Here is a 21,301-nt window from a genome sequence, read left to right on the forward strand (position 1 = left end):
ATGTGGCCTGTTAAGGGTCCCAGGAGAAGAATGGAATTTCAGGCACATGGCACAGGATATTTCAGGCACAGGACATGTGGATGGAATTAAAAAGAACAGCAATGGGAAGGCTAGGAGAAGGGACCCAGTATTTATTGAGAAGTTGCTATCATGTGCTAAAAAAATCTAGGAGGTTAAATCAAACAAACTGGTATGAAAGTGCCCATGAAATAAGTATTTTTATCTCTATTTATTCAGATGAAAAAAGTCAAGGCTTAATTTAAGTAACTTGTCCAAGGTCAAGGAGTTGACAAGTGGCTGAGCTGGAGTTCAGCTTCTCAGACATCTTCCTTTGAATCCTTGCCTTCCTTGTGAATTTCAGATGACGGAGCATGACGGCTGCATGATTATGGGGTCACTGCAGGCCTGTCCTGCCCTGAGGGACCAAGGATCAGAAGGGCAGAACCAACCTGCTCAGCTAGTGAAGTGAAATGGACATGGTCTATTCCTGGATTACCCTCCACTGGCCTTCAGGAGGTTTCTGAATGCACCAGGGGCCTAGAGAAGCAGCAACCACTGGACTGTATTGCCAGGTAGCCAGCAGTGTGGGGTCCTGGAAGAGGCTGGAGGATACTGCGCTGTCACTGAGACACCTGCCCCAGGTCCTCCATCTCAGCCACTGCCCATGAACACAGCTCCACAGCCAGAACGACCCAGCCACAGAAACGCCAGCAAACAACACCCGTGGCTCCCCACGTCCCACGGTAAAGCTCCAAACGCTTGGAGCATACACAAGGCCTGACTCCAGGTCACCTTCTCTACTGGGACAGAAAGGGTGCCCTGGGGGTGGGGAAGGGCCTGGGGCTAGCAGAGCCAGGCTCTATTTGGGTCATTTTCCAGGAGGCCTGGGTTATTTCTAATACCCCCTTCTCCAAGAAGACAACTTTGCCTCCTGCCCCTTGAGGTTCTTCCTTCTTGTGGCATCCAGCATTTTCTCTGGTAACTGTTGTGGGTATTTTTTGTATTTTGGGAAACTAAAAAACATAGAAAACTGCAAAAACTAATTACAGTCACCAATATGCTTGCCACTCAAACACTGCCAGAGTTTTCCATATTGGCTTTTCTAGGCTTCTATATGCATCCATATCTAATCTGGATCTATGGCTGGATCTTTATCTGTAGCTATGTGTGTACCTGTATCTTGATCTATTGTGCTTTTGAAAGTACCTTACTCAAGTCCCCAGTGACCAGCACCCTCATTCTGACATCAGATGAGATGTCAAATGCAACTCCAGTTGAGGTCATTCTTCTTCAGGGGATGTGTATCCTTTCCACCTTTTAAACATGTTGTTACAGACACATTCTGAGGCATAGAAAATTTATAAATTGGGGGGACATTGTCTACATAAGTGAGGTTGGGCTGCGCCCATCATCCTGCAACGTGTTGTTTCATTCAATGGCATATTTTTGGGCTCTGTTGAGGTTGACACACATGGATGCTGTTTGTTCCATTTAGAAACAGCCCAAGTGGCCAGGCCCTCAACTACGCTGATGCGTCCTGAAGGGAAGGGCTGAAGAGACTACCCTGAGCTTCCCACCCACTACTGCAGCCAGACCTTCTGGGGCTGCCTTCCCTGGGGAGCCTCGAGCAGACGCTGAATGAGCTCCAGGAACTGAGGGCCAATGGACGCCTGCCCCCACATGCCCCCAGCCCACACATCACAGCGTGCTCCCATCATTCACTGGGCGACAACAGGAGGCCACAGATGGAACAAAAAACCGTTCCTCAGGCCGGAGGCCACAGGGTGACCTTGCTCCCAGCGAGGGAGGTTTGGGCCTGGGGCTTCAGGCCCTCAGGAAGCTCCCTCAGCCCTGCAGGCCTCCTAATGCCAACACGACTCTGCCCCATGAGGGGCCAGGGCAGTCACTTCCTGGCCCTGCCTGTTTGGCCAAGTGGCCTTGAGGAAGCCCTGCTCTCTGTCCCCCAATACTCCATGGGAGTTTGAGTGCCCAAAGGGCACCTGGCAAGCCTGGTATCTGCTGGGGATGAAGGGCTGCTTATCCTCCCTGGGAACTGGGGAGCCAAGGGTCAACACAGCCAGGAGCCTGCCCCCAGGCCAGGACTCTTGGGGGTGGTGTAGACACACCCCAGCTCTGGCCCTTAAGGGAGATGTGAGCCGTGTGCTTTCTCTCTCCCGTTCTCCCTGAGGAACGCAGGGCCAGCTGCCCACTGTGGCGGCACCTCAGGCCCAGTCACACTCCTTCACTGGTGATCTCCTTCCCCTGCGGGGCTCCCTCCACCTCCCAGACAAGCTGCTGGTGCCCAGATTCCTGTCTCAGGGTTTGCTTATGCGGGATCTCTAACTCAGAACCCATCCGTTCCTGGGTCCGGCTTCTGCTGGGAAGCCAGCCACCTGAGGCGGGGGCTGACGGGCTGGGTGGGGGCCCTGGACCACACTGGGCCAGCAGATGCAGGGAGGCAGGGACGGGGAGGCAGGCCATTTATTGAAGAACTGCTCGCAGACATGGACACACATAGCCACGGTAACCAGATGCCACCCTGGGGCCAGGGAGCACCCAGAAACAGCCCTGGGCTGCCAGCCTGGATATTTGCCCACCATGGGTGGAGGGCCTCTCTTGGTGTCAACCATCCACAACCACCTACGGCACCATCTCTCCTGCCAAGTTGCCCACGGAGGTCTCTAGGAAGAAAACCAGCCTTGGGGGATTCCAAGGCCCAGGGAGGGAGGGAAGCTGCCCACGCCCTCAGGCTGTGCCCAGTCTCATGCTCACCATTTCTATGGCCAAAGGGTAGTGGCTGGACCAGGGAGGTCCCTCTGCTGGGGTGAGCAGCACAGCACGGCTGGGGCCCCAGGTCACAGAAACGGGTGCAGGGATCCCGGGACCCGGGCTGGCTGGGCACCCGCTCTGGGATTTCCTCTGCTCCAGCCTGTGTGTGGTCCAGGAACAGTGTGGGAAGGGGCGAGGCACGGGGTGGGGCTGCCATGTCCGGGGCTTCTGCGTAGCCCAGCAAAGATGCTAGAGGAGGAACGGGAGGAGACGGCTGGGGGGGGTTGGGGGGGAAGGAGGAGACGGGGCTGCAGTGAAGGCCTTGCTCATTGCAGGGGGTGTGGGAGGCCAGGCAGGGTCACCTCTGGCCCTGGAGAAACAGGGACGGAAGTGGGCGGCGGGCTCAGGCCTGCGCCTCCAGGGCACGCACGTGCACGCTGGGCAGGCAGAACCAAGAGGGTGGCAGCTCCTTGCTGGTGCTGTCCTCGTGGAACCGGATGTGGAGGAAGAAGTCTCCCGTGTAGAGGAAGAGGAGGGCCCCCAGGCAGGCCGACTGGCCAGATGGCTGCACCTGAGCAGAGAGGAGAAAGATGTGTCAGTCTGTTCAGCAGCATGGGCCACCCAAAGCCACCAGGAATCCCGGGAACCTGCCTGGACATAGTTGCTATGGGGGTGAAGCGAGGGCCACCCAGGCCTGGCTCCAGCGGCCCCTCCAGCAGGTCACTGCTCCTCTCCGAGCCAGTTTTCATCTTGGGAAGGAGCTGCCAACATTCCCATTCCTGAATTGTGTGGGGGCTCAGGGGGCCAGGAGTGTGGGAGGGAGTGAGGGAGAGGTTGGGGCAGAGGGGAATGGAATGTCAGCCTGTGCTGGGGCCTGACAGTGAGGTGCTGAGAGGCAGCTGGGAGGTGGGAGGTGGGGGCTGAGGGTGTGGGCTGGACCCTTTCAGCGGGAGGAGCGGCAGGCACGGGATGGGTGACAGTGACATCACAGTGATGCCACAGCAGGGTCCAATCACGGAGCGGCACCCTGTCCTGGGCACAGCTCCCATTCCCTGCACATTTTCCCGCTTCACCAACCCTCAGGGCCTCACTGTCCAGGACTGAGGGACAGAGGTGAGCTTGTCTAAGTTCCTGCAGTGAATGGGGCAGACTCAGACTCAGTGTGCACACGTGACCACAGAACCCCTGCTGCTGTCGTCTGCTGGATGTATGCTGACCCCAAAGCCCACCACCCGGGGAAGGCGGACGATGACCATGAGGGCCCGGGCCACATGGCCAGAGGCTCCCAGACCGCCCTGCACACCACCACGCACCGCATCGAGGTAGAAGGTGCTGGAGCCCACGAAGGAGATGGTGTCGTGCAGGTCATAGTTGTGCACGCCATTCTGGTGGTCCTGGAAGGGGACCACGGTGAGGGCGAAGGGCCCTACGCTGCGCGGGCTCCGGTTGGTCAGCCGCACCTCCAGGCACACGGGGTCGCCCACCTGGCAGGCCGCCGCAACCTCGCGGTCACATGGCTGTCCGTCCACCAGCACATCTGCAAGGGACACGAGACTGTCAGGGGCTGGGCTGGCCTGCACGGCCCAGCTGGCCTACCCCACCCAGTCGCTGATTCATTCATTTCTTCCCTCCTTCACCCTTCAAGGCTGCCACCCACTCCCTGCCAGGCTGGACACTGGGGACACAGATGTGTGACCAGTTCCTGGCCTCCAGAAGAGGAACCTGGCAAAGATGGGTGTGGTGGCTAGAGCTATGACTCAAGGGGTCTGCACCCCACTGGAGGGGCCTCTGGGAGGGCCTCCTGCCACAGCCCACCTGGAAGGCGAGGAGCTCTCTAGTGAGTCAGGGGCTCCTGTCCAGGTGAGAGTCTGACACCGTGGAGGCGAGGGTGTGGAAGGGGCCCTACGGGCCCTAAAGTGCCCCAGGTCAGGGGTCAGGTGAGCTTTGGAGCACAGGCAGGCCTGGGGTCCCTCTCCTCTAGTGGCTGCAAGACCGCACACCCCAGGAGGTGGTGTCTTGATCTCGTTCCCGACGAGGAACGCACAGTGGGCTCCGGCACTCCCTGCAAAGTGGCTGCACTGTGTTTTCCTCATCCTGTCCAGGGTGCCTGACACACAGCCCAGCACAGAACAGGTGCTCAGGGGAGCGGACCCTGAGCACTCGTGGACCCTGCCAGGCAGGGAGCTGGGCCTGGGCGAAGAAGCACAGATTCAACTCCTCTTCCCTTCCTTGCTCACATGCCCCAAGAGCTTGCAGACAAGGACGACGCCTCCTAACTGGGCAGCAGCAGGGAAGGAGGCCGAGGCCAGGGCGGGGGCGGGGGCGGGGGCGGGGGCAGAGAGGGTGTGCCCCCTCTCATGGAAGCGAGCTGATGATCAGGGTGGCGGGTTTGATGGTGAGCCCCAAAAGATATGTGAGAATATTGGGGAAGGGGGGTCTTTGGAGATGTAATCAAGTAAAAGGTCCCGATAGGAGCTCATTCTGGGTTACAGGGAGCCCTGCAGTGAGTGACAATGTCCTTATATGGAGCAGAAGAGGAGAAAGCACAGACAGAGACAGAGGCTGAGACTAGAGGATACAGCCAGGAGCCAAGGAGCCCAGGGTGGCTGGAGCCCCTAGGAGCTGGAGGAGGGAGGAATAAGCCCCCAGAACCTCCCACGGTCCTGCAACACCCTGGTCTCAGACTTCCTGCCTCTGGAACTGAGAACACACATCTGTTGTTCAAGCACCCAGTTTGTGGTCATTCGCTGTGGCAGCCCTAGCAGGCTAAGACAGGGAGGGCCCTTCCTGCCGGGCAAAGGCCACCTGCTGTGACCCTGTTGTGGAGGTCACAGAAGTGGGGGGGTCCTGCAGCCTGCAATTCAACTTCACATCATCTGAGTACAAACTGCGTGGCCGTGGGAGCCAGCCTGAGCCCCATGGTCTGCCGCGGCTGATCCTGTGCTGTGGGCTATCACGGCAGGCACATGGAGTAAGGATGACATGACGGTGACACGCCTAGGGAGAGTGTGTGGGCCACAAGAGCGCTCCCACACCTTCCGCCCCTTAACAGAGTCACGGACATCCTGGGCCGGGCCTGTTGCCAGCACCCTGCAGCGGAGGATCCTGGAAACACCCTGACCCACAGCCCTCTGCCCTTGACCTCTGTTTCGTGGCTACAAGGAGGGCCCTGTGGGGTGTCCTCACTGCAGCCCCGAGAAGAAGGTCCTCTAAGGACTGGCCCGCCTGGCTCACATGGTCAAGCCAGAGTAGGTGACTTCAGGCGCGGTCGGGCCTCCCGCTGTCCCGCCTGAGTTCCACTGGCCTCACATGCAGGTGAGGAGGAAAGCACCTTCTAAGACCCCAAGCCACTCTTTCGACCCCTGAAGAGGATGGGGGCAGAGGGGGCAGGATATTGAAAGTCCCTGTACCCGATTCCCAGCGAGTCCTGGCTCAGAGCCTCTGGGCCTGTCTCCTCTGCCATCCAGGGTCCCAGGCTCACAGGGAGGCTGTGGGGGCCTGGCAGGCAGCAGAGGATCTCGTGGCCACGGCGCAAGAAGAAGGACTCCTGGCACATTAGTGCCCTCCATAGCTCGTGTGCCAGAGAGGTTTAAGGGTACGCAATTCTTAAAAATTCATGTCCAGTGCGTCCTCATTTTCTCATTTTAGAGAAGTCAGTGCGTGGTTTATGATAAGGAGATGAGGACACGGCCTGTGCTATTAGGGAGTCACCTGCATGTGGTTCGTGTCCACTGTTTTCCAGTGTAAGTGACTGATGCACACCTTTTTTATATTGAGCTCTATCTGAATTCTGAGTTTATGTTCCTGGAATGGCGAGGCAGATGAAATGGGTGGCACAAGAGAAATAAACATTTCTAAGAGAGGCTGATAGGTCAGACTGCCCTCCAGGAAGGCTGGCCCCGGGCCTGTGCCCATCCCCCATCCTCAGGGCTGGAGCTGAAAGGGGCTGCAGAAACCATTTGGTCCCATTCATTCATTCCAAGATTTATTAGCTGGCTGCTAGCCCTTGCAGCCAGTGTGAGGAGCACGACCCACTGTTGAGCAAGCTCACAATCCAGTGGGAGAAGGAATGCTCAGCCAAGAGCTGGGGCATGCCAAGCCTCTGCATGATACAGAACTCAACAGGTGCTCACTATAGGGCCCAGGCAAGTAGCCCTTCACTCTGTGCCACTGTGGGGATGGCATCTGGGAAGGCTTCCTGGAGGAAAGGACACCATTCTCTATTCTAGTGTTTTTCAAGGCTATGATTTGCCCTCAAATCCCAGCTTTTGCTGCATCCTATGCTTTTGGATGTGCAGGGCCACCTGCAGTGAGTCTGACCAGGCTGGGATAAGCCTGGGGTTCCTGAGGCCCTGCCCACTGGGCTATGTGTAGTGCCCCTGAGTACTTCCAACAGTGCCTGACATGCAGCAGACGGCATGAAGATGGGCTCTTTGTTCTCCCAGCTGGTCTGTTCTGCTGAGCCCAGAAGGTAGGACCAGAAGGACCTGAGCATGAGTGCTTCTATCTATGGGGCCCTGGGGTATGTCACTACACCTCCTGGGCCTCCGTTTCCTCTTCTGTGACATGGAGCTGATGCTAATGCTAACAGTTGTGACAAGCTCATATCCTTGCTGCGAGGAGCTCAGTCACAGCATGCCCCAGTACTCATGAGCATTTGAGGGACTTTGTCTTGAGGCCCAGTGCTGTTGGGGCAGTGGCTTTCGTCTCAAGCCTTGGTTACCTGTCTGTGCTGTGCAGCCCAGCACAAGGAGGCTCCCATCAATCCCCAGCTCTTCTCCCTCCTCTACCTCTGTGCCACCCAAGCCAGGCCTCAGTAAATGTTTCTTGAACAGTGAACCAAACCAGGCGCAGTCTGAGCCTCTTGAATAAAAGGGGGGGAGATGGAGAGAGCAGATGTCGGGGCAGCCTGGTTGCTGGTTCCATTAAGGGAAAGAAGCGATTATGTGCACATCAGTGAAGGGTAGTTGGCTCATTACCACCCTGCCCTGCTTTTTTTTTTTTTTCCAGAGAACTGTGTGGACTGCTGGGGCAGAAGAGGACTGGTCTGTGGGCTTCTGGGCAGAGCCACCCTGGTCTGCCTGTTTAACCCTTCTTAGCCCCAGCTCTGTACGACTCCTTGGGAAGAGAAAGCTGATGAAGGCTTAAAGCCAGCTCTCCCTGTGAACACTGCTGGTGGAACCTTTCTTTGCTACTTTCTCTCTAGGAAGAGGGGAAGGAATGTGTGGCACTTAGGTGTGAGGCCAGGGTGGTAGGGGTTGGCAGGGGTTGTGGGCAGAGCCACGCCCTGTCAGAGCAGGAGGCCAGGCTGCAGTCCCAACTTTGCCTCTGACTTCCCCTCACCCTGGGAAAGGCCGTTTGCCAACTGGTGCCCCCTCCATCTCATCTGTGAAACTGGGATGATGATCTTGACCTCCCAGACTGGGGGCAGGGGTGAAGAGCAGAGAGGACCCAGCCAGAGCGAGCGCTCCTGCCACAGGCTCTCCTGTGTGGCCATCATTGCAGGAGGGCAGTGCTCTGGAATGGCAGGCAGCACTTGTCTTGCTCTCTGCTCTGTCCCTGCTCCCAGGGTGACCAACTATCCCAGTTTGCCCAGGGCTAGTTTGGCTTTAGCCTGCATTGCAGGAAACCCTCAGTGCCAGGCAAACTGGGACGGTGGGTCACATTACCCCGAGGCCTGGCATCCACAATGACTGCCAACCAAATTAATGCATTTCTGTGCTCAGCAAGCAGCTGTTTCCTTCCTTGCTCCACAGCTGGGGCAGCCCCTACAGCTCCAGCATTTCAGATCCAGGCATACAGGCACCAAATCCCCTGACGCTGACTCTTCCCCATGACACAGAGGAAAAGCAAATCTTCCAGTGACGGGGCAGAGCAGAGGTCTGTTTTTGTCCGAGAGCATTAAGCTTCCTGAATTCAAAAGGATGCCTTGGTCTCCCCTGGGACCCCCAGGGTACAGCTTAGGAAACGCGGTGGAAACGGGTCTAATGACCGTGATGATGATGGTGGCGATGCTCGCAGCTGCCTTGCCATGAGAACGTGTGACCGCATGGCAAGGCTGTGCCCGGGTAGGATTCGTGACCCCGTCAGCAGCAACACCTAGCCACATCCATTGCTGTCAATTTGCTTCTCTGACTCCGGGCCCAAACAAGCGGTGTCCCGTCCCGGGGGATCCGAAGAAATGGGCTGATTTCTGTAGGGCCCCACTCTCCACAGCCACCCTGCTGAGCAGGGCTGCACGGAGCATGCATGTAAGAGGACAGAAGGGAAGCCAGGGCCACCGTCCATCACAAAATGGCTTCTCCGACTCCAACCAGGAAGGACCTGGGATAAATAATGGGAAAAATTTCTCAAAGACAAGCTGTTTTGAAGCAGTTTCTAAACTGCCGCTGAGGGACGGGAAGGAACCACACGTGAAAGCGTGGGTGCTGCTGGGAGCTCAGCCCCGTCTGTGGCCCCCCGCAGGGGCTGGCTCTACTCCTGGCTCCCCCAGCACCCAGCTTCCATCTGCGCTCCCCAGGCAGGCCCTGAGGGACAAAGCGGGCAGCCCAGGGGCCATGCAGCCTGCCTGTCAGCTTCCACTGGGAAGAGTGGGTGCCTCCTAAGGGGCCCGCTGCTCAATCACAACGTGAGCCCTAGAACCGGTAGAACCGGGACCCAGTTCTGTGACTGCAGCAGCCCGGCCGGCTGGCCCCCAGGAGGTGGGCAGGGATGCCAGCGCATGTGTCCCCTCCCTCGGCTGCTCCTCACCACCCCCCAGAGCACCTTCCCACAGCCTTCAGGTGGGGGTCATCCGCCCTCCCCCCGCCGGGGAAACCCTGAGTCTGGCGTCTGGGTTTGTGGGGTCCAGTTTTCTCCCACTGTTCTCTGGGGCGGGACCCCATCGGGCTTCCTGCCACCCTCCATTTCCTGGTCCACCACATGAGCCGCCTCTTGGCAGGACTGGCTCCTCCTTCCCTCTCCCAGGCGGGATGGGGCGGGATTTGCACAGCTGTTGGTCGAGGCGCAGTTAGCAGCAAAGGCCCCAGGCTCCTGATTGGCTGGAGAATGGACCGTCTTGGGTTTGAGTTACTTCTCTGAGAATCTCCACCTCTCTGAGCCCCAGTCTTTAGGTGGGGTAGAAGGAGACCACGTCAAGTGGGGTTTTGTTAGGGGCCGCTTGATCCTAACCACCATGGCTCCCAGCCTTCCCTGAGGAGGGAGGATCTGCAGAAGCAGCGGAGGAGAACTAGGACGGGGATGCTTTGCATTTCGACAGCTTCTCCAGGGCCCTTCTTCGCCCGCGGGCTGGCTGTGAACACTGAGGAAGCTCCGTGTGGGATGCAATTGAGAGGACGGACACAGTGGGGGCAGGTCCTTCCGGCCTCTCCCGAGCCAGGCACCAGGCAGGCAGTTTCAGCACACTCTGACCACGAGGGAGGCAGACCCAGGGTCTCTGGGGATGTTGGGTCCCCGTAAGCCTTTTTGCCTGGACCTGGAATGCCCTATCCAAGGGAAGCAGCGGCCTAGGGAGGGGAAGGGGCTCCTGTGCCCACGACCGCCAGTGGTAGGGGGGTCATGAGCTGAGAGACAGAATGACTAAAGGTCGAAACGTGCCTAGCAAAGCCTCCTGAATCCCCAGCACTTATTTCCCAACAGAGGGGGTCATGTGGTTGACAAAATAATGTGCCCCCTCCACTTGCCCATGTACCAGTCCCGGGAGCCTGTATGTCCCCTCCCATGGCAGAAGGGGCTTGGCAGATGTGATGAAATGGAGGTCCTGGAGAAGGGGAGAGGCCCCTGGGTCATCGGAGTGGGCCCAATGGCGTCAGGAGAGTCCTTACAAGGCAAGAAGGGAGACAGGAGAGGTGCACACTTGGCTGCTGGCTATGAAGACGGGGAAGGCACACGGGGTGCAGGCACCGCAGGAGCTGGAGAACGCCAGCCCAGGGAGGAAGGTAGCCCGCAACACCGATCAGACTCTGGACCCCAGAACCACACGGCGGGGATATGTGCTGTTTAAGCCACTAACCTTGTGGTCACTTGTGAGAGCAGCTGGTGAGCCGAACACAAGTAGGGGTCTGAGGACACACGCAGAGCCCCCAAGGGGCCCCAGTCAGCCTCAGGGCCACCACTTCCCAGGCCGCTAGGGGAGACCCAGCCTGGGCGCAGAGCTGGTCTTGGGGCAGACGGCGCTGGGTAGGGTGCACAGCTCTCTGAGCCTCGGCTTCCTCGTTTGGAATGGTCGCGCCTTCCTCTCAGGGATGTGGAGTGAGTGTCAGATCCTCTATGAGAAGTGCCAGACAGAACAAGGTGCTCCAGGAATGTCGGCTCCTGCCCGCCCCCAGCTTCTGAAAGCCAGTGCGCCCCAGGCTAAGATCACATCATTCATTTATTTAACAAGCAGTGGAGAGGCCCTGAGCTGCAGGCCCGTGCTCCTCTGGGCAACGCTGACATCTCAACCGGGCATCACGGGGTCTCACTCTCCACTTTCTCCTCCAGTCCCTCTTCCCCATGCCTTCCCCAGTAGGGTGGCTCCACCACTGGCAGCAGCTCAAGCTGGGTCCTCTCCTCCCGGACACCCAGCCCCAGCGTGGGACATGTCTGGTGCCGGTGCAGTTGGGCCTCTCCTCAGCCTCCATCCGCCCCGCCCTGGCTGGCTGCTCCCTCTCCTTTCTGCACAGCCACAGCTCTAGTGTGAGACGCTGGTAGGCAGTGTCACTTCCATGCTCCTCGCCTGCCTGGCCCGTGGCTTCTGTTTATGCTCAGAATAAAAGAAAGTCTTGAATGAAATTCTCACCCCAACTCTGGTCTCCTCGGCCCTATGAGTTTCCTCCCAGAGCCCGTCTCCCGGGCTGTGTCCTCCCGGCCACTGCTCCCTGGCTGTCCTGTCCCTCCAGCACATCCTTCCTGTCCCAGAGCCTCTGCACCTGCCGTCCTCGCCTCCCTACCAGCTCCATCCTGATGGTCAGGCCTTGGCCCTGCCAGAAAGGCTGTCCCTGACCACACAGTAGAGGGCTTCCTGCCCCTGCCAGCCACTTGGCCACATTCGTGTATTTTCTCATGGCCTTAGCATCTGATCTGAAGCGACCTTGTTTATCCATTTGTTTCATTATTAACTACCTGTGTTCCTCCTCGTCAGGAAGCTCCAGGAACAGTGGCACTTGGCCGTCTCATTCACCGTGGTGTCCCCAATACCCAGCACAGACAGGCAAATGGCAGACACAAGTTCCATTTCATATCTGCTGGTCACATAGATGGATGAGTGAGTGAGTGAATACTGGGCTTTGGGGTTAGATACCCAGGTTTGAACGCTGGCCCCACCACCAACTGGCTGTGCCCTGCCCCATTCAAACCGCTAGCGCACCATTTGGCACAGGAGGGACCAGGGCCATGTCCCAGAAGTGCGTCCCGAATGAGGACTCTAGGACCAGCTACAATGCTCCGCTCTGGACCCATACCTGACAGTGCGCTTCCAGAGATGACGTATGCAGGAGAACCTCATGGTGTAAGGAACCTCCTGGGAGCCAGTCAGCCTCCTTCCTCAAGGCGTCACATCAGCACCGGCCCCCTCTGCCCTCCTGCCCCTGGCCCTGCTTCTGCTTCACATTTAATACCAGCCAGAGTTACGGACATAATTGCGTCTGGCCCAGAATTCCTCCTGAAGTCCCTGCCACATTCACGCTATAGCACGTCCAGGCTCTGGTAGAAACACGGGCTATAAATAAAGGCTGTGCCCGCCGGGGAGGGGCTTGGCAGGGCACAGAGAAAGGAAGCCATTGGCCAGCCTGTGCATGGGGTCAGGGGGCCACTGTGGGGGCTGAGAACGCGGCAATGTGTGCACGCTGGGCAGGGGGAGGCAGGCTGGCCGAGGCTCACAGGTGGTAAAGTGTGTCTCACTCGGCGCCCACATCCTCCCAGGAGGTCAGAGAGCAGATGCAGCTTTATTTGCAGAAGCACGCTGAGGTGTAGAGAGGTGACAGGAGCTGCCTGGGCCCCGTGGGGGCCCTGTGGAAGCAGGCCTGGGAGCCCTGTCCTGGAGAGTGGTCGGCAGAGGGGGCAGTTCCAGTGGTGATGTTCAACAGGATAAGGCCCGCGCGGGCGGTGAGCTCAGGTGCTCTGTGGGGACAGGGGCCCCGACTGGAGCCGTCCTGGGGCAGGCCCGTCCTTCGGCCTCTCCACCTCTGGCTGTCGTGACCCGCTCAGGACTCAGGCTGCTGGAGGGCAGATGTGGGGCTGGTGCAGGCCTTCCAGTCTGGGCTCTGCCAAACACTGCCTCCACTGTGGTCTGGCTGTGTCAGGAGCAACGCCAGGAGGGGTGAATCCAGGGAGATGCAGAGGCCCAGCCCTGGGCAGCTGCCATTCCCATTTGATTCCACAGCTTGGAACTCCAGCCAGAGGTTTCTGTAACAGGAATGAGCCCCAGGAGGAGGGTGGAGGACGTGGGGGAAGGGGCCTGCCCTACCTGCACCCACGGCCTCCCCTTCCTCCAGCCTGCCCCAGCAGGGCACTCCCCCTTGGGCGTGACGCTCCCCATTGGGCGTGATGCTCCCCCAGGGTGTGAAGCTCCCCTGGGCGTGATGCCCACCTCGGGCGTGGCACTCCTCCTTGGTGGTCCTCTGTTGTCGACGATGCCTGACTTCTTGAGCACTCACTGTCTTCCAGGCCCAGGGCTTAGGGCTCTGTAGGTATCCCCTAATTCAGTCCTTGGAGCAGCCCCAGCAGGAGGGCTGGCCCTTGTTCCATTTGACAGATGAAGCCCTTGAGGTGGCGAGTGGCTCAGGAGCTGGTCTCAGGTGAACAGCAGTAGGTGCTGAGCCCCCGCTGGATTCCTGGGCTCTGGACTTGCTCTGGTTTTGTTGTTTTTGTTGTTGTTGTTTTCCAATAGCTTTATCGAGATAAAAGTCACATACCACACAATTCACCCATTTAAAGTGTACAATTCAGTGGTTCATAGTATATTCAGGCATGTGCGACCATAGCCCATTTTCAAACATCTCCATCACCTTCAAAAGAAACCCTGTACCCTTTTAGCCATCACTGCCCCGCCCCCCAGACCCACTCCACCCCCAGCCCTGGGCAACCCAGTAATGACCTTTCCCGAGCTGTACATTTCCCTACTCCGACTCCCATATAAACAGAAGCAGAGGGCAGTGAGCTGCGGTGCCTGGCTTCCTTCGCAGAGCACGATGTCTCTAAGGCTCACCCGTGCTGCAGCATGGGTCAGTGCTGCGTTCTTTCTCATGACGGGACAATATTCCATGTCTGGATGGGGCACATTTTGTTCATCAGGCATCCACCAAGGGACACATGGGCTGTTTCCACCTTTGGCTGTTATGAGTGGTGCTGCTGTGAACGTTTATGGAGGAGATTTTGTGTGGACACGGGTTATCATTTCTCTTGGGTGTACACCTGAGAGCAGACTTGCTGGGTCAAATGGCAACTCTGTCTAACGGTTTCAGGAAGCACCAGACTGTTTTCCAAGGCGGCTGCACCCCCATTCCCAGCGGCGGCGCGGGAGAGGCCTGACTGCTGCACGCCTTCTATGGCACTGTGGTTGCCTGGCTCTGGTTCACCCATCCTGGTGGAGGTGAAGTAGTATCTTGCCGTAGTTCTCATGTGCGTTCTCTCTCACGTGCCTTGCTGCCGGTGCTCACTGCTCCCTGCGCAGACAGCCCCGCTGTGCCCTACCAGCCTGGGACAGCTGTTTGGAATGGACCTTCTGTGCAGTCCTCTTTGCTTGCAACGTCCATGAGCCATGAGAACCCTCTAGAACTCCAGGCCCTTGACCTCCATATTTCGGGAGTTTCTCACATTTTGGAGCCTGGGGCCAGACAGCAGGCCAGGGCTGAAGCTGGAAGTCTCTTCCCTCAAGCACAGCAGAACACAGCACACAATCAGGGACCAGGCAAGTCAGGGGCCACCAGAGAGGGTCAGGACCCAAACTTTGGGCAAACTATGGACCCAGAACATGGCCACGGGCAGAGGCAGGATGGACTCAGGGGTTAGGGAGCTAGGAGATGGGGCCAGATGGAGACCAGACCTTCAGGACATGAGGACCAGCAGGTCAGATGGGCCCAGCATGCACGGTTGCTTTCAACTCTGATCTGCAGGCTGGGTGGGGGTGGGGAGCTGGCAGACACTCCTGGCACCCAGGAGACATTCACTGAAATGCTGCATCTGTGGGAGAAGAACAGCCCCCACCTGTGGACTCGGGTTCAGTCTACAGCAGAGATTTCAAACCACAGTGGACTTTTCAAGAGACCTGCCTGACTGCATCCTAGAGAGGCGAGTTTCCTCTGTCTAGGGCGGTGCCGAGCACGAGTCTCTGCCGTGCATGTGTCCAGGGTTGCAGGCCCAATGCACAAGCCATGTCTGCCTCACTCAGAGTGGGCTGAGAGGAGCAGGGGAGGAGAAAATGTGGAAGGTGGTGGGGTGAGGCTACCGTGGGCTTCTTAGGTGGTTGAAGGAAACAGCTAAAATGTCTGCAGGGCCCAGGGTCATGTGCAAATTACTTTACAGTGACAGAGGAATGATCTGTGGATTTCTTGTCCAACTGGCTCATCCAACAATCTGTTCACTTGTCCTTCAGGGCACGTCGCCTCAAGGCTGGCTGCTGAAGGTTTATTTTTCCTCCAGAGCTCAAACTCCCAGCGACGCCTCCCCCACCTGGCCCCACAACTCTACTCTCCAACCTTTTGTGCTGGCGAGAAACAGGGGACTAAGTAGCCTTCAGTTGCAAATATCTAATTTGGGATTTAAAAATGTAAAGACAAGAACAATGCAGTGGAAATACATGACTCGAAGACCGAGGAACAAAGTGAGTCAAGTTTTTAAGGCTCTATCAAGCCTGCCTCAGCTATAATATATTTAACTTTTAAATTTCAGAAGACACACATTTTTCTAGTTGACATAAATCTTGGGTGGTCCTAAATTTTAGAGCCAAATTTGATTCAGGCAAGGTTTGGCTTCAAAATTAATCAAGGAGTTTTCTCCCTCTTTAGATGAAGCAAAAGAAGTTCTGTGGAGAAGTAAAATAGCCAAGACCCGAGATGAGACAGGACTGCAAAGCCAAGGTTTCCTGCCCTTCACCAACACCAGGCCAACTGTCCTGTGGGGGTGGGGGGCAGGCAGGCACGTCCCATATAAAACCCTCTAATTTCCAATTATCTAACATAACTGGTGAACTGTCTCTACTGCTAACGTAGTTGGTTGCTAGCTACTCAATGCCCCCAGCCCGGCAAGTTTTCCCTCTTTATTGATGACAGCCAAGTAACTGACCTTTTCACTTTGGCTGTTAGGAAGCTCAGAACTCTAAACATGAATCCACCTAAAGCACCATGTTGGCCTTCAGTGACTGTACACTCACAGCCACCGCCACACATGTTCACTCACGGGTACGCGCGAACGCGCACTCACAGCCACCGCCACACACGTTCACTCACAGGTAAGCGCGAACGCGCGCTCACAGCCTCTCCTGCACAACTGCTCTTCCACATCTTGACCAACTATGCCAATATGGTTTCCCTTGGTCCAGACCTTCTGCATTTTATTTCGCCTCTTTATTGTGTATCCAGAGAGAGTTTGGAAAAGAAGCGAGAAGCATGGATAATGGCCAAGAAATGGGGGTGATGGTGCTGTGTCAGAGTGTCTAGTCAAAGAGGCAGTGCACAGCCTGGGTGGCATGTGTCAAATCACACAGTCCCCACCCCTCCCCACCCCTGCTCCTTTCCACCACCCCTTCCTCACCTCCAGACCCTCCCTGACTGCTGGGAAGGGGCCTTCTCTCAGGGTGCTGGAGCCCAAGGAAGGCTCAGACAGGGAGACACAGCCTGGGTGACAGAGACGGAAGAAGGGCTTGCTCCGTCTCTGTGTCCCAGAGCACTGCTCCCCTAGGAGCCGAGGCAGGCCCAGTTCTGCACACTCCAGCCGGCTACACTCCCGCTGACCCCATGGACGCAGAACACGGGCTCTTTCCCCCCACCAGCGACTGTCCGGGCATGCACTTCGTGAAGCTGGAGCTTCGCTCTCAATCCACCAAATGGCATGCATTTTTAACAGTTACTGAGGGAGCTAATTAGTTCATAAACCAGGACGCCTCTTCCCCGGCATCCTGGGAGGGCGGTGGTGCCGGCCCCGCATGTGTAATTACCCTCAAGTCGAGAACAGCTCCTGAGGAGCTGTTGGGCTCTCTTGGGTAAATAATTTACTTTTACAACTTTTCATTAAAGATTAAAGGGAATTAAATTAAAATTAGGGCAAAATGAAGTTAGAGAGGAGACCTGTACAGCTTGGAGTTCTCTCATCGGAGGCTCTCTGCTTCCTGAGCTCACCCACCCTCCGTCCAGGGACGCCAGGGCTGCTGTGGAGGGGAGACCCCGGGGATGTGCAGGAGGTGGGCTCTGGAGAGGAGAAGGACTTCCCTTCCAGGTAGGCCTCCTGATTACACCCTGCATGGCCAGGACCTGCTGGGGATGGTGGCCGTGGCTGCCTTGAGGATGAGGTGAAACACCGTCACCAACACGACACACTGAGGCCAGGGCCTCCCAGCCCATGGACACCCTCCACGGATACCAGGCCGAGATCCTCGGGTCGAAGGCTTTATGGCTTGGATGTGAGATGATGGTTGGAGCTTAGGTGCTGACTCAGGGGCCTGGGTGAGCCCCTTCAGAAGCCAGAGCTTCTGCTTCCTTGTCTAAAAAAGGGAAAGGTGGTGCATAGAGTGAAGGAGAGGGCTGAGCTCTGATCCTGGCCAGAGAGAAATGCCCAATGAACAGAGGGGTGTGAATCACTGGTGCCTGGCTCCCACACCCAGGAGAGCTGAGGAAGGAGTTGTGGGTTAATCCAGGCCATGCACTTGCAGCGGCTCCAGCTCAGCTCCGCCTTCAGCACGCTCAAAGCGATTGGTAGGACAGCGGGTGAGTCGGGGTGGGCTGTGCACAGAGAGCTGAGCCTGAACACGGGCCAGGTCATCCTAGCAGGGGCAGGACATGGGCTGCTGAAGGAAACCAGTCCTCCTTCAGGCCCAGGAGGCTCTGGGATTTGCTGCCCTGGCTGGGGCCTCCCTTGGGGACAAACAGAGAGCAGGGCAGGGGGGCAAGGGGGAAGCCAGGGCCTCTGGATGGAGCGGGCAGTTGGGAGACCAGGGACTGGGCTCACCGCCTTGCTGCTATGTGCCTTTTGGCCAAGACTTCACTTCTCTGAGCTCAAATGTACAAATCTATAGCACATGAGTAAACTGAGTCAGTGAGCAGCAGCCCGCCTCCACGTGCCCATGGCGAGCACGCTGGCACTGCTTCACTGAACATTCTCAGTGACGTTCCGAGGCATCGTCCTGCTCACTTGATGGACAAGCCTATTTTGGTTTAAAGAGACAGAGTCAACACTTGAACCCAGGTCTCCCTGGCACCAAGGCCAGTGCACACCTTCACTCCACGGCTCTGTGCTCAGGGTGGCATCTGCTACCATCTGTGCCCCTTGCCCTCTGTGCTGGGCTCCTGCAATCGCCGCCGGTGGCACCCCAGCTTTGTGTCTCAAGGCCCTGCACACGTGCCCCCTCCGTGAGGCGGTTCCCTGCTCTCTCATGGAATACTCGACCTCGAGAAGGTTCTAGCTGCAGAGGCTGTCTGGGAAGCCATCGCCTTTCCTCCTGGGCACAGACTGCAGCCCCTCTCCCAGAGATTGAGTTGGAAACACAAGATCAAGTCCAGACCAAGCGGACTTAGGGGGAAATGACAAACCTGGACTGTAAACATATCCATCCTATAGTCCCCCATCTCCAGGCTGAGGGCTGGAGGAGGGAGGAGCTGCAAGATAGGCAGGCTATGGGACTGACAGGTCCACGGGGTGGGGGAGCCCCTAGGGGTGGGGCCCCAGGTGGGCAGAGCCTCAGGGTAGGCAGGGACATACAGGGGACGAAGACACAAGGTGGTCAGGGCCAGAACACTGTGGAGCCTGGGTCCCCAGGTGAGCACCAGAAAGCTGCCTGCACCAAGAACACCATGAGATATAAACAAAATGAGGTTGGTGCATTAGGTCCCTGGAATTTGGGGCTGTTTGTTACAGCATTTAGCTGTGACATTTACAGGCCACCAGAGCTCATTTAACCAAGCCCTCCCTTTCAGGAGGAAGCACCAGGGCCCCCGTGCGCTGCTGTGCCCACGGCCACACTGGGCATCCATGGCAGGCAGGCACCGGGCCTCCAGTCCCTTCTCTCCCAACAGAGGCAAGCTGTGTTTTGCACTGGGAACGCCTTGGCTCACAGAGACAATGACTATATTAAGTTCTTCCCCTTCAACCTTCTCTTTTTGGACAAGCACTTCAGACAACTGAAGATAAACCAGAAGAAAAAGAAAGGGGGAAAAAATGGAAAATATGCCTGCTGGCTGGTAGCATTATGCAAAGACAGCTTTCTGAGAACAGCAGAGAATTTAAAATGACTCCTCTGTCCCCAAGCAATGTCTCTACCTTTTCAATCTCTCATTTTTCATCTTCTCTCAAGCCTGTCTAAATAAAGCAAAGACTCTCGCCACCCAGGCAGGGCCCCGCCCCCACCGCTCTGTGTGGCTCTGTGTTGAGCCCTTGTCCTCATCACACAATGCCAACCCAGTCTCAGACTTTCTCATCTGCCAGTCAGATCATACACGTGGGCATGGTCAACACCCAGGGGGTTTGGAGGAATCATGAGACCCTTTCCTAGAGGAGGAAGCTGAGGCCTGGAAGGGAAGGAGTACGGGAGGGTCAGAGCAGATGTGAGGGGTGTGCAGGGGTCAGAGTGGGTGTGGAGGTGTACAGGGGTCAGAGCAGTTGTGGGGGCTGTGCAGGGGTCAGAGCAGGTGGGGGTGTGTGCAGGGATCAGAGAAGATGCAGGAGGTATACAGAGCAGGAGTCGGAGCAGGTGGGCGGGGAGCGTACAGGGGTCAGAGTGGGTGTGGGGGTGTCCCGGGGTCAGAGCAGTTGGGGGGTGTGCAGGGATCAGAGAAGATGCAGGTGGTATACAGAGCAGGAGTCAGAGTAGGTGTGGGGGGCATACAGGGGTCAGAGTGGGTATGGGGTGCGCAGGGGTGAGAGCGGGTGTGTGGAGATTTACAGGTGTCAGAGCTGGCATGGGGGGCATGCAGGAGTACTGAGGGGCTGCAGCTGGTTTTCTGTGCCAGGCCTTGCATAGGCTGCTTGTTGGCTCTGGCTGGGCATCAGCCACTGGTCTGTCCAGTGCAGCCTCTCCTCCCTGGAAGCCTTCCCTCCCAGGGACCTTAGTTGCTGCCCTCAGCATTCTGCACCTGAGTGCCCATGTGTGCCGCCTAGAAGGGCATTTACCTTGGGGGCAGGGGTCCGCCTCCACTAACAGGCTGGCACTTCCTCCCCCCAGGCCCTAGTGCCCAGCAAGGCCTGTGTGTATGGGGCCTGTATGGGGTCTCCACCAGGATTTCTAGACCTTGAACTCTGGCAGTAGGGCCAGGCTTGAAAACCAGGTTTCTGGACTCCTGGTGTGTGCAGCAGGGAGACAGCAGGAGGAAGAAATTTTCCAGAGAGAAGACATAAAGTGATCGTGGATGTAGAAATGACGACTTCAATTGCTCCTCCAAAGTATTCAAGGCCAAGTTCAAGGCTGTCTGATCACCCCCCGCCCTGTGGTCTCTCACCCCAGTGCTCTGTGACTTCCCCTGCTCCATCTGTCCCTCCCTCCTGCTGACTCCTTGTGGCCTTTCCAAAGCTGGGCTCCTGCAGCACCTGCTCCAGGAAGACTTCCTGAAGCACATCCAGCCCCCAGCAACCTGCCATGGCCTGCATGGCCCACAGGGGAATCTGCTGCTGACGGCTGTCTCTCCTGAGCTCCTGGGGGACCTTTGCTATATGAATGGATAGATGATAGACGACCTTGGCCCTTCAATGGCTTACTGTGTGACCTCAGGTAAATCATTTAACCTCTCTGAGCCTCAGCGTCCCCACTGTCACATGAGAGCAACGGGCTGAATGGTTTCAACAGGCTCACTATTTCATGTTCTCATCTCTGGGCGCCGTGTCCAGAACTTCTTCCTACCATGAAAAGGTGCCATGCTTGTCATGAAGCATGCCAGGAGCCCCTCACACCCCGTACCCCCAGACTGTCCTCACACAGCCCAGGGCTGACCCCTGCCTGGTGCTGGGTCAGTGCTTACGAGGTTAAACAGACTCTTGATGTGGTGACAGCCAAAGCTTCACATAGAACTACAAAGTCCTAGAGCACAAACAGGAAGGACACGAGATGCAAAAGGACCTTCCAGTGGCCCATCTGCTTGAACCGCCAGAGCCAGGCAGCTGCCCCGGTGCTGGACTGGAGGGGGCAGGGCTGCCCAGCGGAGAGCGCCTCCCTGCTGAGACTCTGGGCAAGGGGCTTTTAGAAGCGGGGCCACAGGCAGCCTGGAGGTTCCTGAGGACCTGGTCAAGGGAGATGGGCCCGGACACTCCCTCTGCCCTAGGCTTGGGCTGGCAACACAGAGACGACCAGGAGCTCACAGCCTGCAGGGGAGACTGTGGCCCACACACTCCAAGACCGGGTGAGGAGTGTCCCCCA

The 21,301-nt window shown here is 57.4% G+C and overlaps 1 protein-coding gene across 5 annotated transcripts in view; it reads right to left on the reverse strand.

Annotated features, from left to right (window-relative positions):
- Nucleotides 1–210: 210 nt before the first annotated feature.
- The window catches only part of TRAPPC9 (trafficking protein particle complex 9), a 724,494-nt gene continuing 703,403 nt past the window's right edge, over nucleotides 211–21,301 (reverse strand). For 3 of the 5 annotated variants that reach the window (XM_030795380.1, XM_030795382.1, XM_030795377.1), the window contains 2 exons: nucleotides 4,083–4,306; nucleotides 2,467–3,340 (listed from right to left, as the gene is read on the reverse strand). In XM_030795380.1, the coding sequence (XP_030651240.1) occupies nucleotides 3,173–3,340; nucleotides 4,083–4,306 (392 nt within the window). In that variant the 3' untranslated portion in view covers nucleotides 2,467–3,172. Of the gene's footprint in view, nucleotides 3,341–4,082; nucleotides 4,307–21,301 lie in introns of all 5 variants that reach the window. The other 2 variants (XM_030795379.1, XM_030795381.1) reach the window with 1 other exon arrangement.

Source organism: Nomascus leucogenys, chromosome 16 (assembly GCF_006542625.1).
Source record: "Nomascus leucogenys isolate Asia chromosome 16, Asia_NLE_v1, whole genome shotgun sequence".
Lineage (NCBI taxonomy): Eukaryota > Metazoa > Chordata > Mammalia > Primates > Hylobatidae > Nomascus > Nomascus leucogenys.